This window comes from Panicum hallii, chromosome 5 (assembly GCF_002211085.1).
Source record: "Panicum hallii strain FIL2 chromosome 5, PHallii_v3.1, whole genome shotgun sequence".
NCBI classification, from domain to species: Eukaryota; Viridiplantae; Streptophyta; class Magnoliopsida; order Poales; family Poaceae; genus Panicum; species Panicum hallii.
The window spans coordinates 4,605,860-4,620,468 of NC_038046.1; the positions used below are offsets into that span (position 1 = coordinate 4,605,860).

General features: G+C 45.6%; 1 protein-coding gene and 1 pseudogene across 1 annotated transcript; both read left to right on the forward strand.

Annotated features, from left to right (window-relative positions):
• Window positions 1-5,007: 5,007 nt before the first annotated feature.
• On the forward strand, window positions 5,008-7,019 carry LOC112895512. The gene is made up of 3 exons (XM_025963464.1): window positions 5,008-6,242; window positions 6,324-6,695; window positions 6,780-7,019. The coding sequence occupies exons 1-3, from the start codon at window positions 6,123-6,125 to the stop codon at window positions 6,864-6,866; spliced, it is 579 nt and encodes a 192-aa protein (XP_025819249.1). The 5' UTR covers window positions 5,008-6,122; the 3' UTR covers window positions 6,867-7,019.
• A 1,740-nt stretch (window positions 7,020-8,759) lies between these two features.
• LOC112891523 lies at window positions 8,760-13,395 on the forward strand (annotated as a pseudogene).
• The last annotated feature ends 1,214 nt before the right edge of the window (window positions 13,396-14,609 follow it).

Here is a 14,609-nt window from a genome sequence, read left to right on the forward strand (position 1 = left end):
CTTTGCAATTTCTTTAACCGTAGTGATGAGTTTATTATTTAATCATGCATTCATTATATGAGACTAGCAGGAGACCGCTTTGGTCTGGAAGATCCTACCTAGGCACATTAAGGTTTTTCCTTTCAAAAAAAACCTTAGGGCTTTAATAAAGGTTGAGGATATGCCATAAAATGTTTATTAAACTATATGAAACATAAGAGCGAATATAAAGAGCCCCCCTTGACAACCTTGCCATCGCAAGCTGGTATTCAGAAACGTCTTCCTGTATCTGAACTAATAGCTTGTCTGCCCCAACGTTTTACACCGACTGAAGCACAACGCTCGCCAACTCTCTTCTGGTTCAGGTGCACGTGTTATTGCACCATATGGTGTGCATGCGTGCGTGTGCCAGTTTGTGCACATTGCATAGACAACTCGCTATAAAACACCATGGATTTCAAATTCTGAGTTCTGACTTCTAAACATCATGTAGCTAACCTTGATCAACGAGAGGTGTCTGGGGATGTGCCTTTTGATTCGCTATAAATAAAACAACACTTGAATGCAGAGTCAGAGTATAGGATATCGTAAATCAGACTCCAGATGGAAATTAGAAGCCACGTTGAATAGAGCAGAAGCTACCATAATCAATATTTAAAGAAAAGCACAAATTGCAAGGTGTAAATCTATGCCATCTAGTATGATTTATCTGTTAGCACAATCAACGCAAGCACGTGATTAAGGCCAGTCTTAAGAAGATTTTATGGCATTAAATTTTATGCCACGTCATCAATTTTGCTGATACAACGAAGAGAGAGAATGAAAAAATTTATAGGATATGAGAGAAATTTCATCACCATAAAACTTATCTGTACCTAATTTGCAAGAGTCGAGGCCGTTCTCTTGCCCGGTGCGCCGCGCGCACGTCTGCACGCACGGTTTTGGCCGCCCGTACCGCGCGGGACAGGCGATGCAGTCGTGGTCAGGGGTGCGGGGCGCGCGTCCTCTTTCCAAACAACAGGCCCACTATAATCGAATTCTTCATTTCGATTTCGAAACAAAAATCCGCGGAAGCCTAAACCCTCTCTCTCACTCGACAGTGGGGATCATCCCCCTCAAACCACAGCGCCGCGGGCCTCAAATTCCGCCCCCCTCAAACCACGCGCCGCGGGCCGGAGGCAGGGAATACAAAACCGCTCGATAATCGATTATCGGTGAAATTTGTCGTTACCGATGCTAGCTGAGAACGTAAACCGATTGAAATTTCGCTAGATTTCAATGGAAAATTCAAAAATTTAAAAAAATTTATAAAAAGTAGAGAACTTATTTTTATAAAAAATTAGACCTTCTCTTGATTCCAGAATGTTGTCACATATTAAAAGAAACAATTGTTTGCTTAGGGAAAAAATATTTTTATCTAACTACCCGTTACGATCCACTAACTCGTTAACCCGTTAACCCTTCCACCACACTGTGGTGGTGATGAAGGCAATACTGATGATGACGATGACGATGATGATGACAATGATGATGGAGGGAGTGGTTATCCTGTATCTAGTCAAGCTGGTGGAAGGAGTGATCGTAATATGTCGCCTATTAGATTTACCGGGGAGACAGATTTCACCCATGCCACACAAGATCAAGATCATGGTCAACCCATATCATAACGGAGGACGACAAGCAACCGACATCGATATGATCCTCGAGAAGGTGATAGCTCCAGCTCAGTGAGTTCAACCTTCAGCTATCCACGTCCACCCTCCTACCCATATCCATACCCACAACCATACCCATATCCGTACCCACAACCATATTCACATCCACCACCATATCCAAGCCACTTCATTCAACTACCGGTACATCTTGGTATGAGCACTAGTGGTCAGATTGGTGAATTACAGGTATGTATGTACATATATTACAATTTCATCATTATGTGTTCCCCTCTTATTTGAGTTCATTTCAATATTTAGGAATATTATTATGGATATCACACGTACCAGCAAGAAGAGACCGAAGAATAATTAAATTGATATGCCGAATGCCTTCATGTATGGACTATGCGCTTGCTAAGTTTGTATGTGGCTTGTATAGACTATTTACTCTTATTTCTATGCACTATGAGGTTTGTATGAACTATACACTCTTTTATTTCTATGAACTATAAAGTTTGTATGGACTATGCACTCGTTTATTTATATGAACTATGCACTTCGTGGTTTGTATATATATGCAAATTCATGTGTTTTATGCAATTTTATGGGCAAAATATGTAAACATGTTTATTTCTTAGACAATTCTATATGCAAAATTGTGCATGCATATGTAATTTATCTAATATAATATAATACATAACCTAAAAAATTAAATGCTATCAAACCTTTATTTTTTTCCACTGTCCAAACATATTTTCAGTGGGCGAAGCGATAAATCGTTCAGTTTGCATCGATTATCGATGATAAATTGTTGAATTTCATTTTTTTAAATTTAGGTCTCTTTACCCATCGGTTTTGACGATTTTTCACCGATTTTCAACTGATTATCGTTACCGGAGCTCACTGATAAATGCTGTATCACCGGTAATGTAATCCCTGGCCGGAGGCCGCCGATCATCTCCTCGGCGTGGAGAACCTGTTGCTTTCGTCCCAATTTTCTGCTCGATTGGACTAGGTGAGGTCCCTCAATTTGCCCCCATCCCCTACCTCCCATTGCTCGTTCAATGTGCTTGAGCAAAGCTCCCCGGCGCCCATGACGCCATGGGATACGAATGCGCTTGATTGTTCCGGTGATTGTGCCTGCGTACCCTGTTCCGGTTGTGTTCAAAGCTGAGAGGGGCACTAGATGCGGATGAGCTTGTATCCTGCGTTGATTTTCTAGGGCGTGTGCAGAGAGGCTCAGAGGGAGAGAGGAGAATGACCTGGCTTGCTTAGTGTGGGGTTGGTTCTAGGAGTTTGGTTTGGAAAAGTCCATGTCGAATTCGACCAGTGAGAAAGTATTGGATAGGAGCAGAAACTACAGCTATACGTGGCGGCCCCACAAACAGCTTTGTTTAACAAGTATCACCCTTCCTTTCTTCTCAAATGCTTCCTCAATCAATCAGCAGCTTATTCGATTCCTATTCTTATTAAGCATCTAATATAGATGGTGGAACACTGAAGCAGATTCTCATATGCAGGTTGCAATCTGTATGATTTCTTCTCGATCTCCTGCTTGTGTTTCACCTCGCACCTAAGCATCACGTTACTAGGGACAGAGACATCAACCCTCTAAGGCAATCATAGTACTGCCAACATGGTTACATCATTCTGCGTGCAAGCTTAAACTTAAAAAGTCACCTGATTTGGCACCAAGCAAAGGAGTAGGAACAACTGCTAGGGAAGCACCATTCCGGCATTACCATCTATGGGAGGTTGAATAGCTGCATTAACATAAGAAGTAGTAGGAGCATGGGCACTGGGAAAAGATGAAATTGATCCAGCTCTGGTAACAAAGCAGTAGGCAAGCCGGGACCCTAAATTACTGCCCAAGACTTTTTCCCCTCGGAGCGCACCATGGGATGCTCTGTGAACAGCCCCCCTGTTCAATACCGATACCTGTCAGATTTCATAGCTGATGAATCTCTTTCCTTCTCCACTCTTTCGCCACCACGCAAGACATTTTTCTAGCACAAACTTAGTAGTTATTTGTCTTGCTGATCTTGGGTGAGCTGATGACATTGATGCTCCAAGACCCTTGTAACCCTTGATGTCTTATATATAATTAGCATATTGTCTGTAGGCGTCCATTAGTGATTAACGATGATCCTACAATTTCTCTTACAATATGATGTCAATAGCTAAAGATTTAATATAATTTTAAAATCACTTTGAATACAAATATATTGATGCAAAATTTATACACTAAATGTACATATAATTTAACTAACTGTTGTCAAGGTTTGCAAAATTTGACTTTCTTCAGTCAAAATACGTCTTTCATTTCTGGACAGAGGGAGTAGATTCTAATTGAACTGGACATGTCCTGGGGGAGGTAGTAATCTGACTAGGAGTTGGGGATGGAATGATTGATTCAAGCTTTGGTGGTACTAATCATGTCTTTGGGAGTAAACCAACTGGAGTGGCAACCGGCAAGTGAACATGCAATACTGATTTAAATAATTTCAGATTTACCAGAGATGCAATTGGTTTATAAGTATGTAAAAATGGTAAACTAATACTGTCTATTCTCTGTGGATATTTGATTGGACACCAAGCATTTTTACCCCCATTTGAATGCAGAGTCAGAGTATAGGATATTGTAAATCAGGCTCCAGATGGAAATTAGAACCCACATTGAATAGAATAGAAGCTATCATGGTTAGTATGTAAATAAAAGGAAAAATTGTCAGCCGTACATCTATGCCATCCATCTGTTAGCACAATCACATGGTTAGCACGCGGAGGAGCTCGCATCGATGAGGGGTTCAATTTTTATGATGATATATAAAATACAATTAAAGACAGAAAAGTTATATTACTTTCAATGAATACCGAAAACTATGTTTCTACATAACTAACCTCCCTACAGATCTCCTGTTGTTCCGCTTTATACTTGTTTTCTTCTAATTATATTAATTGTGATTACCAGCAGTTGAAGATGGCAAGTTCTTCAAGAGCAACAAATGCATTGGATGAGGCAAATGTGGGGGAGGCTGCTGATCGCAATCTTCAGCCGTTTAGTTCCCTGTTGAAGATGCCATTTGCGGAGCATCAGGTGTCAAAAGTTTGTGATAATGTAAGGGTTTAAATTGGTATATTACTTTATATTTAGAATTATTGGAAAGTCGTTTCCGATCAGTTTGTACCTAGATGTTAGTTTCTTGTTAGTTTATTAATTAACAATTATCCGTTCGATTATGCAGGCTAAGGTTTGTTTAAAATGTCTAGCTCACCATCTCAAGATGCCGTACAATGACTTGTATGGACCAGGTCTGAAGAAATTGGGACTTTATTATGTATCTCGTTTGGTAGATCTAAGGATTGACAAAGGTCTTATTACTGCACTTGTTGAGAGGTGGAGACCCGAAACAGCAACATTTCATCTTCCTGTGAGTGAGATGACTATCACTCTACAAGACGTTAGCTGTCTATTAGGTTTACCTATCGATGGACACCCAATTACTGGTGTGTGTGAGAAGAATTGGAGCAGTATCATTGAGGAAGATCTAGGTAGGCACTATACAAATGAGATATGGAAAATGAAGACACGGAGAAAAGATGGGATAAGAGTTGTCAAGTATTCTCGATTCAAGCTTCGCTTGCGATGGTTGAAAGATGAATTCAGTGAGCTGCCACAAAACCCTACACAAGACCAAATAGATCAGCACACACGTGCGTTTGCCCTTTATTTGCTAGGATCTGTGCTTTTTTCAGACAGCACTGGAGACGGCGTGCCAGCTATGTACCTGCAGTTTCTGAGAGATTTACATGATCCACCAAAGTTAAATTGGGGAGCAGCAGTTCTAGCTGTCTTGTACCGATCTTTATCAACTGCTGCCCGGAGCAAAACTATCTGTATTACTGGCCCGTTAATGCTACTGCAGATGTGGTCATGGATTCATCTCAATGTCAGTCGACCCATACCCAAAGATCCATTCACACCATGGGGATTGCCAGATCTTGAGTCTCTTGTCAACCATATGGGAGATACTGGACAGGTGCTCTTATATTCCCAAATAGTCCACACAATGCTGGGATGGGCAGCCCTCGAGACGAACTTAATGCTATACTGGATGAATTTGTGAATTGGTTACCATATGAAAGGTGCATCTCTCTTTTGCCAGCTGTGGTGCAAACTGATAGTGAGATTTGGACAGCGAAAATACCACTCATTCACTTCTGGATAGTGGCAATGCATTTTCCTGACAGAGTCATGCGTCAGTTTGGTTGTTTCAACACATTCCACCTCCAGATCCTCTTAGCTGGGACATCCACCTTAGTCTTCATAGAGTGACCCGCCTATCAGCGGAAGGTACAAATTGGGCAGAGAAATGGGAGGAATACATCAGGCCGTGGGAAAGGCCAAGCGACCGTTTGGTGAATGAGGTGCGGCCGTGTGATATTACCACTAGACCAACATACTTGAAGTGGTTTGGACAGTTTGGCATGCGTAATGTTTTTTCAGAGCAATATCATGTGAGACTTGTATATGAACCCCAGTCTTTGCCATCTGATCCAGTCAATTCCATTACATATGTGCAGCATTGCGATAAATGGGCACGGCAGGTATGTGTGCAGTTTTGCAAGTTCGTAGGTTTATTAAGTACTTCATCTTAGTAATTTATTCACTCCTTGCTTTGGATGCAGAGTTTCAGGGCTTTCAAGGAAGCAGTGCTTGGGATAAACCTTGTTATAAGAGGAATGATATCCGATGGAAAGATTCTGTTGAAGTCATGTCGAGGCCACTTCATTGATCTTGGGGAGGGCGACAGATCTGACCGCTTACTCCAGGAAGCGGGACTGCCTTTTGACATAGACTCGATAGCAACTGATAGAGAGCCTCTTTCAGGAATCCAGACATTACAATTCACAGAAGAAGAGTATCATGCTTTGTACAACTCACAGATATCCTTGATGGATTTAATAAGAAGGACTGAAACTGGTCAGCTTAGTAGTTCAGGCTCCGAGTTTCTAGGCAACAAGTTCACTCGTGATTTTCCAGAGAACGAGATTAATGTGGTGAATATATCCCCTCTCTTTACATAGATTGTTCATGTTACATCATCAAGCATAACTTACTGACATATTTTCGATTTTACGCAGATAAACTGTAGATTGGATCCAGCGGGACTATGTCATAATGATTCCAGGAATGGACCAATTTGTCCTCTAGCTCCATTACTAGATTGAAATATTTGATTGAAACGAGAAAATGCAACTGATAGATAGATTGGCATTTTCTCCACCGATGCAATAGATCAGAATGTAACATGTTGGAGGAGGGGGAGAGTTCTTTTTTGTATCAGCCAGAAATTAACCAGACTTCTCTTCTAAATAAACTAAGAATGGTATTAGGAATGTTAGAAAAACAATGATAAGGAGTTTTGTATTTGGTGGGGGCATCTTGTTAGCATTAATCTTGACTTGGCTGTGTGCGTTGTGTGAGCCGTGTACGTGCGTGTGTGCGTGCATGCGTTGAGTTAGTTCGTGTGTGCTTAGGTAGGCTAGCTGCAGAGAGAATGGCGGAGGCAGTTGGTGACAGTGGTGTTGATCTGCATGAGACTGGCCGGGTCGTGCGGTGGAGCGAATGGGCTCATCACGATGTGCTGCGGCGTTATGCAGATCGTGCGAGTGAAGTCCGGCGTGGAGTCACACGTACGTGCGCGTGAGAGTCGCCGGGCTCGGCATGCTCGGCCACTGGGTCGCCTGGGGCTATAAAATGCCATGTAATCTAGTTCGTTTGGGTTGAGTCGAGTCCGTTTTATCAATCAATTGAAGCCAACATACAGGCCGTTAGAGCGGCCAGGGCGTTCGGCGCCAAAATCGTGTGCGGGCATTGTTCATCTTCCTCCTCCGGCCGGTGCGAGCGAGTGTGAGATTGAGGGCTCAATTCCAACAATTGGTATCAGGGCTAGGCTAGGGCGAGGCTAGGGCGGTGCGCTGGTGCATGTTCTACAGCGGATCGGTGAGCCCACCTCGACAGTCGGCGAACAAGAAGCGCGTGGTCCCGCGGCGGAGTGCGACGGCGACGACCATGGCGAGTGGAGATGAGAAGACTCCTCCAGGCTCTCCGAAGAAGCCGTTCGCCGGCAAGGGCGGCGCTGACGCCGAGAGCAGCGGCAAAAGGGAGGTGGTGCGCGTCATCCGGGAGTTCGGCGGGCCGGCGAGCTGGCCCATGCTGACCAAGACCAACTACACGCAGTGGTCGTTGGTCATGAAGCTGAAGATGCAAGCCCGCAGCCTGTGGAGCGCGATCGAGCCCGGCGGCGTGTCGATGCAGGAGGATCGCATGGCGCTCGACGCCATCACGAGCGCTGTGCCGACAGAGATGGTGGCATCGCTGGCAGCGAAGAATTCCGCGTTGGAGGCGTGGAATGCGGTGAAGGAGCGGCGCGTGGGCAGCGACCAAGTACAGAAGGTGGAGGCACAACGTCTTCTTCGGCAATTCGAGAACATCCGCTTCAACGACGGCGAGGGCGTGGACGACTTCACGCTCCGGCTACAGAACATCGTCGCCGCATTGGAGACGGTGGGGGAGACGATCCCGCCACGGAGGGTGGTGGAGAAGCTTCTGCGCGTCGTCCCCAAGTCGCTCCGGCAGGTGGCCGTGGCGATCCAAGTGACGGCGGACCTCGCCATGCTGACGCTGGAGGACGCCAGTGGGCGGCTGCGCGCGGCACAGGAAGCTGAGGCCGAGGATGACGGGCCGCCGCCTTCGGGCGCCGACGGCAAGCTCTACCTCACCATGGACCAGTGGGACGCGCGCCGGCGGGAACGCCGCGAGAAGGAGCGTGCGCGCGGCGGCGGTGGGCGTGACAAGAAGGGAGGTCGTAGCGGTGGCCGTGAAGATGACAGCGACGACGACGACGACGGAGGCAGCAGCGTTCGTTCGGGTGCGAACAGGCGTCGTCGCAGCTCCGGCAAGGGGCGGTGCTTCAACTGTGGCGTTCGCGGCCACTTCTCCAGGGAGTGCTCCAAGCCAAGGAAGGAGGAGGCGCTGTTCGCCGGCGCCGACGATGAGCCGACGCTCCTGTAGGGCAGGACGTGCGGCGGTGTTGTGGTTTAGGGGGAATAAACCACGCCATGGTGTTTGTGGCCGTGGCGTGTGCGTGTCGAGTCGGCGTCGTGTCCGTCGCGTGCGAGCGGGTGGTCATGACAGCCAGCGTCTTAGGGTTGTTGAAGTCGGAGTCTGTGGTGTCCGTGGTGCACGGTTTGGGCTCGGAGTCGCACCAGGGACAGCGTTTAGGCCGGAACGTTGGTATAGCCACGTTCCAGGCGTGTCCGGCCAGGACGGCGCGTGTTCGAGCTCGCGTTCGGGTCCATGGCCAAGTTTGTCGCGTACGGCGCGTGGTTGACAGGGTTGCAGGTGCAGGGATGGCCGATGTGGCGGTTGGCGGCAACGGAGGAGCGCTAGGCTCGGATCGGCAGCTGGAGGACCGGTTCTCACGGAGGTTCATGGCCAGAACGTGGGAGAGGCCGGGTCGCTAGGAGTGCGTGCGTGCGCAGGAAGTTCGCCGATCGTGTGGGCGCTGCGTCGCCAAAGGGGGGCTACAAAAGGCCCTGAAGACGAAGATGATGGCAGCTGCGGCAACTCCGGCATCGCCATGTCAAGCTTACGGGGGTGATTGTTAGCATTAATCTTGACTTGGCTGTGTGCGTTGTGTGAGCCGTGTACGTGCGTGTGTGCGTGCATGCGTTGAGTTAGTTCGTGTGTGCTTAGGTAGGCTAGCTGCAGAGAGAATGGCGGAGGCAGTTGGTGACAGTGGTGTTGATCTGCATGAGACTGGCCGGGTCGTGCGGTGGAGCGAATGGGCTCATCACGATGTGCTGCGGCGTTATGCAGATCGTGCGAGTGAAGTCCGGCGTGGAGTCACACGTACGTGCGCGTGAGAGTCGCCGGGCTCGGCATGCTCGGCCACTGGGTCGCCTGGGGCTATAAAATGCCATGTAATCTAGTTCGTTTGGGTTGAGTCGAGTCCGTTTTATCAATCAATTGAAGCCAACATACAGGCCGTTAGAGCGGCCAGGGCGTTCGGCGCCAAAATCGTGTGCGGGCATTGTTCATCTTCCTCCTCCGGCCGGTGCGAGCGAGTGTGAGATTGAGGGCTCAATTCCAACACATCTCTCATCTGAAACCATGCATTTGCACAGCACACATGTGGCTGTTCACCTTGTAGCAACGAAAAACTTTTTGTTATGATCATGGATCTAACAATCATGATCATGTGGTGATCATCACCAGTATTCCATTCAACCATGCGTTTAAAACTGAGTTCGCGGCATGTCAGAGTGTTAGCAGAAGGGAGCTTCTCCAATCTCCGGTACTCTGCCATTTTCAGATGATTCAGGGTACTTATGGTTTCTGTTGCAAAGGAGAACCACTTGGAGTGACTGGTTTGGACAAATTTTATTCTCCCAAAGTGAGATGTGTTTTCATGCCCTAGTATGAGACACCACAGACCCTTCGGAATTGCTGAGAGCGTAGCTTGAACTTCAAATGCTGCTACACAATACCTTTTAAGCCTGCTAGAAACCAACCTTGGCAAATTGGATATGAGTTATTCCCAGCCAGTTTTACCCAAGGTCATTGAGGGCTTTTGTATATATTGTATGTGACATCAGCAATTTCTTGTGCTGTTTTCTCAACTGTTAAGTCCAATCATCTGTTGCTGTTTCATTTACAATCATCTAGCCAATAGTCATGTTACCAGCTATCTCAATTCTATTACAGAAGAATGCCGTTTACAAACTGTGATCTGTCCAGTTGTATCTGTAGAAGTCATATTATAAAGGATATACATGCCCATGTGGGAAGTATCGTTGAAGACATGTGCACCTGTAATAATTTTTTCTGTTAAATTTCTCAGAAAGTCGTTGTTGTATATCAATAATAAGACAAAACATAATATATTCGTTGCATTTTGTTTAACTCATGTGTTTATCTTAATTTTCTAGGTCTGTCTGCCAAACTCTGTGTTTCTCCTTCGTGGCAATCATGAATCAAAGTACTGCACTTCAGTTTATGGTTTCAAAAACGAACTTTTCACCAAATATGTAGATGATGGCAGCCAAATCTATCAGCTAGTTTTGAAATGCTTCCAACACCTTCCTTTGGCATCAGTTGTAGCTGGATGTGTTTATACAGCTCATGGAGGGCTCTTCCGTGGTACGATGAACATGCCACAGAAAAAGCATAAACGAGCCCGTAAATGCACAGCTAATTCCAGCATTGTCTCATCTACCCTCAAGCTCGGATCCTTAGAAGAACTGTCAAAGGCAAGAAGGAATGTGCTTGATCCTCCATGGAAAGGCTCTAATCTAATTACTGGTGATATTCTTTGGTCTGATCCTTCAGTAGAGATGGGTCTTTCACTGAATGAAGCAAGGGGTGGTCTTGGTTTATTATGGGGTCCTGATATGACTGAGAAGTTTATGCTGGAAAACAATCTCAAGGTTTCTCTTTGGTTACTTCTTGCCATTTTATATTATGTTGCAGTTAAAGGTAGGCTGATATGTCTATTCTTTTGTATAGATTTTCACTGATACCTAGCTGAAAGGCTCTAATAGGTTTACGAGACTTTGCACAAGGATTAGGCCACACAGCATGGTACTACTACGCAGAACCGAGTATATAATGGGCATACTAGTAACAACAAGCCTTATACTAGGTAAATCAGTTAAGTGAGCCTAGCTCAACTAGTTGGGGGTAAATCAGTCAAGTGCAACCCAGCCACTCAGGTTTGAGTCCTCTTCAACTCTAATTTGGGTGCCTATTTTCTTCTTAAAATTATGAAAAACACCTAGTTCCTCCTAAGCTGGGTTTCATTTTTTTCTTACTAGGTAAATCGGTCAACAGGCCTTGTACAATGCCCAATAAAACCAGCTTATCACTTAGGTGTACTACTTACTAATATAGTTTATTACTGTACATCTAAAAGCTTTATTCATACGATAATTATTTTAATCTTGTTGCTAATTTTCAGTGGTTATGTTTAAGGGATTGTCTGACAAGTCATAGTTTTGCCACTAAGTGTGCCAATGCTTTTTTGGGTGATTTTGACGCACATGGGAACAGTGGCAGCTTGTTTGATGCTTCATCCTCGTGATTTACAAATAAAATCCATCCATTCCCTAATTAATTGACATAATTTGGCTCATGTGTTGATTCTTTCTTCCAGCTGAAAATAATCGTGTTATGACTTCTCTATTCATTCTTAGTAGGCAATGTTTGGTATTTTTTTATTTAAACCAATGGGTAAAATGTATAGGCGGTCTCTGAACTTTTCGAGGGGGGGGGGGGGCGTCTTGGTCGTTGAATTCTCAAAATGCATTATTAGGTGAACTTGTCCCGGGGTACCATCTAGGCTCCCAAAGTTTCAAAATACATTTTCATGTCTTCGAATTTGTCACCTGCAAATGGTGGCATTGCTTCCTCCTCGCTCGCCACCCTACGCAACCACCTTGTACTGGTGGAGCAACAGACCGAGAATGGCGGTGTAGGAGGTGGATGATGACTAGGGGCTCAGATCTAACCGGCACCATAAGCGTAGGCGAGTCTAGTGACCAGAAGGTGCGGCTTGTTGCAGTGTTGTCCAACGCTTGATTGGGAGAGGGCAACAGCCTGGGCAGGAGGTGAAGGAGAAGAGAATACGATTAAAGGCATGACAGCAGGAAGGGGCAAGATCTAGCGCGAGAATTGAGAGAGGTCCTCATCTCCCTCCATTTGGGCTAGTGATGATGCCTATAATGACTTCGAGAATCTAAAAATGCATTTTGAGCATTTAGGGACCTGGATGGCACCTGGAACAAGTTTAGTGACCTAAAAATTTATTTTGAAAATTTAGGGACCTAAATGGCACGTTATGATAAGTTCGGGATTTGAAAATGCATTTTAAGAGTTTAGGGATCTGAAAATGCATTTTGCTCTAAACCAATTATATAAATAAAAATAGATGCATTGTATTTCGTTTTTGATGCTATATGAACGTTCATGTGTAAAAAAGACTATGAAAATGGAAACATGTTACAAGGTTGAGCACTTTCTACAAGGTGAAGTGACCTAGTGAGACTGACTTGTACTTGGTTTTAGAACCTTGCCTAGTGGTATAATGATGGAGCTTATTAACTGATGATATTTTGTTATAGGCTCGATTTAACTCATTTATTTTATTGTCTATCTTTTTACAGCTCATTGTTAGGTCCCATGAAGGACCAGATGCAAGGGACCAGCATATTGATCTTTCAGGAATGAATAATGGATTCACAATTGATCATCAGGTGAATTCTGGAAAGTTGATTACTGTTTTCAGTGCACCCGATTATCCACAGTTTCAGGTTAGCACTTATTGTCGTAGTTCTTTTAACATTACTAAGCATGCCATTTGGATAACGTCATCATGTCAATATTTCAATGTAGGCTTAAGAGGAACGGTACAATAACCTTGGAGCATATCTTGTGCTCCGTGCTCCAGATTTTGCCACACCAATGTTCTGCTGCTTTGAGTCTGTCAAACCGCGCCCAGAGGTATGTGAAGCAAAATCAGCAATACATGTTTACTACCACGCAGTTACATGAAGAAAGAAGGCTAGGTTGTGCATTAGTTTTAGGCAACAATTTGACATGTATCTGCCTTTGATGCAGGCGCCTGCGTACTACGACTACAAGGAAGTGATGGACTCCGATGAAGAACTAAATTATTCTGCCATGGATCGTGATTGAAGATGCACGCATCACGTGTTCTACTTTGCAGAAGACCGGGTCGTTCTGACTGACCACTGCAGAAGACCGGAGGACTACCCCCTTTGCAGCAGAAAATGGGACACTGGTCACCTCAGGACTCTACAGGATGATCAAAGCAAGCAGAGACCCAACTCAGCAGACAAAAAACACTTTCTGGAACTCGAGAGCACCACCCCGGGTCCAATTCTTCACCTGGTTGCTCCTAAATGGCCGCCTACAATGCAAAACAAATCTCTTCCAGAAAAAGATCGTTGATGACGTTACTTGTGATCTTTGTATGGGGGCACCTGAGACTGCGGAGCATTTGCTGTTCTTCTGCCCCTTTTCAGCGTCCTTTTAAGCATGCGCATTTGGACATGACTTTATGGTACTGGTCATGTTTGATATAGTGTATCTATTGATCTGACTCACTATTTATGTCGGATAACAACATCCAATTATCCATTGTCAACAGTGTGAAGTAGCCAATATGTCTTCGAATCTGATGCATATATGGTGTCGGCTGGCTGTAGAAATTGAGCAGTCGCAGCAGAAACTAGTGCACGTAATAACACCAAAGCCGACAGGTTTTGCAGCTTCTCGGCCTGGCCGGTTGAATTCAGCAAAGCCATACGTGTGTCGCGCCGTCCTTATAATGGCTCTAGCCGTCCATGCGTAGGCGCCCAGAGGCCCTGCCGAGGCATCCGAATTGTGAGTCTAAATCAACCTCGCCGCCGTCTACGAGGCGTCAAAGGCGGCACCGCTGCTCGCGAGCTAGCGCTCGTCGGCGGTCACTGCCCTGATCGCGGAGGCGACAGTCGGACCTCGGTGACCAGCATTTGTGGCCCACCAGGATGAAGCAGTCATGGCGACGAGCCGACGACAGCCTCCTCGCTCCCCGGAGGCGTCCGAGTCTGTTAAGTTAAGTTGTGATCCAAATTTATATATACACGTATAAAGGTCGGCTTCGGACGTAACGAAGCGGAAGCTGAAGTGGCCCATTGTGATGGACTCCTGCACCCGGGGACGCCTGGGGGTAGGGGTGGGGGGGCGAAGCCCCCCGCGGTGTAGATGGATTAGGGTTTCTATATATACCTTATAGATATCTCTTGTAAGCCGCCGTTCGGGATAGAGAAATATTATTGTAAATTCATGTCGTTTGTAATCGTACTCGATACAGTGAAGTTCTGCTGGCTGGCGCCCGTGGTTTTTCC